Below are 2,500 nucleotides of genomic sequence, written 5' to 3'. Positions count from 1 at the left end.
TAGATTACCTATGTAGCTGGTGACCAACGTGCGAAATTTTCTATGATTGCCTTTGATTTCGGGCAGATCCACTGTTTAATATGAGAAATTGCGAAAATTGGGTTTGAAATATTTTTGTTTCATTTGTTGTGATGTAGCCCAATGTCGGGCGATTATGTATGCGGGTTGTTCCGATTTGCAAAATTGCGAATGACAACGAATGTCGAGATACAATGATAGCAGTTTATAAAGATCCATTTTAGAGTACATATTTGCCCCAACATGGCACATTTGTAATGATGGAGGAGGTATAAAATAGTAGAGAAAAGAAGAAATTGAGGTAGAGATAGATAGGGAGAAAGATGTATAAATAGAAAAAGAGAGAGAGAGAAAGAAAAAATAGGGAGAAAAGAGCAAAATACAAAAGATTTGTAAGAAAAAGATTTAAGCACGACATTAACTTCCCACTCATTAACTTAGTGGAATTTCCAATGAGTTGTAATTATACTCGATGGGACGAAAAACCCTTGTTTTTATTCTTGATGAAGTTGGTTTTCTCATTCAAAAATTCAGCTTTGAGTCAAAGTTGAAATATCTAATCAATGTTTGAAAAGAAAGAAGATAGATAATCTTTCCATTGCTAATCATTTTCAAACTTTAATCAAAACCGTATATGTTGTGGGTAACGAACGATCATAAAAAAGACATCGTTTTATCAAGTTGGTCGTTGTCGCGTATCAAAAATTAGTTAGTTGGGATGCTAGTTTACCGTTCTATAGAATAATGACAGTAAAACACTGAAATTTGGCAACAAAAAACGGTAACCCACAACCACAACACAACCTAAATCCTTTAAACAATAAATGAGAGCATGTTTGAACAACACAAAAATCAGCTTTGTTACTTTAGGTCACAGTGAGGGAACGTGAGACATATTGACACGAAGTACTGTACACAACAGATTGGACAAAAAGGAATAAGATATATCAACATATAAAACTGGAAAGATGAGCGTTTTAGTAAATTTTATCTAGTTAAATGACCAGTGAATGTTCTGGATGTGACATTCCTTTCGAAAATTGTTGAATTTTGGCCAACTCTACTATGATGTCACTATTGGACAGCTACATCATATTGAAACAATTATGTTCACTCGTTCATCCTCGTATGGAAAATTAATAGTAAGCACTCAGGTAATTGTGTTAGAAATAGTATCAAATGCGAATGGAGGTTATGTTGGCTGAATAGTGAAAGAAAATGTTTAGTGTTACTTTTTTTCAATTACCAATATATATGCCACAACAACCGACTAAAAGATGAATATTAGCGTATTATATATGCGAACGACAGATATACTGCTGTTCCGGCAAGGTAGACTAAAACTTAGCACCAACATTATCGTGGTCAAAAACAATGTTTTCTTTTTACATTTAACATCTGCCTCATTGATTAGCTGTAGTTAAATGTCCAACACATATGGAACGCCGACTTCGCCAGAAAGATCGAGAAATGAAACTTACGTGATGGAATCTTCTTGAAAACAGTTTTGGCCATAAAGTCCTGAAAGCGCTGTGCATAGAAGGAAGGTCGATGCACCGAAACAGTATCCTGTAGAACATGGAACACAATAATTTTAATAAATTGGCAGAATTACACTGACAAATTACAAGAAAATTAAGAGATTCTACATTGTACAGGGATACTTACACCATCATGAATAATACTTTTCCACGTATGTTCCAGCTTTTTCCGTAACCTATAGGACTGCAAAATATCTATGATACCAATAAACAGCAAAAGTCGCTCGCCTTTTTCGCTGCGTGCAGGAATACCACCGGGACTAAAGCAAGGGGAAAGCCAAAGATACCAAAAATGTTGAATCTGTGCTCATTCATAAGGGACGCATTTTGCAACTTACGGAACATCATCCTCTTCGTCGATTGGTTCACTTTCGGCCTGAATACTTTCCATTGCTGTCGAATGCGCAACAAGCCTTTGCCGGTTGATAGATCTATTGAAATGTAGAGAAAAGTAAAAAAGTGAATTAAGGAAGCGTATGACACAATATTCAATACCAGACAAGACAGACACAAGCCTTGCATTTAAAGCAGTAAATAGTCTTCAACTCAACCGGCTGGTTGATACAGCTTTCGAGTCTGTTAATGGCATGTTTCACTTACTAAGTTAATCAAACATTATTACTTCAATATGCACCTTGAAAATGATTTGTCTCTTCACCAAGGAAAGATAAATTGTATAATTCTTCTATAATATTATCGACTCCCGCCCGCATACGCACGCCGCACAAAAAGATCCCTTTTTTAACATTATTTGATTGACCCCATGGCTTAAACTTTTGACACTGCCAAGTAGAAGAGGCGTTTCGTTCCTTTAGCTTATGTGTCTTTTTCCTACATATTTCCATTCAAATGAAAATTACAATCCTATAACATCAAACTTTGCACCAATCTGATGACTAACGAGAATACATAGAGATAATGTACGAAACTCAAGATCGTCG

At 35.6% G+C, this 2,500-nt stretch overlaps 1 protein-coding gene across 19 annotated transcripts in view; it reads right to left on the bottom strand.

Moving 5' to 3' along the window:
- LOC126573189 (phosphatidylinositol 4-phosphate 5-kinase type-1 gamma) overlaps positions 1-2,500 on the bottom strand; it is a 46,228-nt gene that overhangs the window by 14,439 nt on the left and 29,289 nt on the right. For 17 of the 19 annotated variants that reach the window (XM_050233136.1, XM_050233133.1, XM_050233146.1 and 14 more), the window contains 4 exons: positions 1,898-1,990; positions 1,687-1,819; positions 1,500-1,587; positions 9-71 (listed from right to left, as the gene is read on the bottom strand). In XM_050233136.1, the coding sequence (XP_050089093.1) occupies positions 9-71; positions 1,500-1,587; positions 1,687-1,819; positions 1,898-1,990 (377 nt within the window). The remainder of the gene's footprint in view (positions 1-8; positions 72-1,499; positions 1,588-1,686; positions 1,820-1,897; positions 1,991-2,500) is intronic. The other 2 variants (XM_050233138.1, XM_050233140.1) reach the window with 1 other exon arrangement.

This window comes from Anopheles aquasalis, chromosome 2 (genome assembly GCF_943734665.1).
Source record: "Anopheles aquasalis chromosome 2, idAnoAquaMG_Q_19, whole genome shotgun sequence".
In the NCBI taxonomy this organism is placed as follows: Eukaryota; Metazoa; Arthropoda; class Insecta; order Diptera; family Culicidae; genus Anopheles; species Anopheles aquasalis.
Note: the sequence above shows the minus strand (reverse complement) of the source record. Positions and strands in the feature narration are given on the sequence as shown.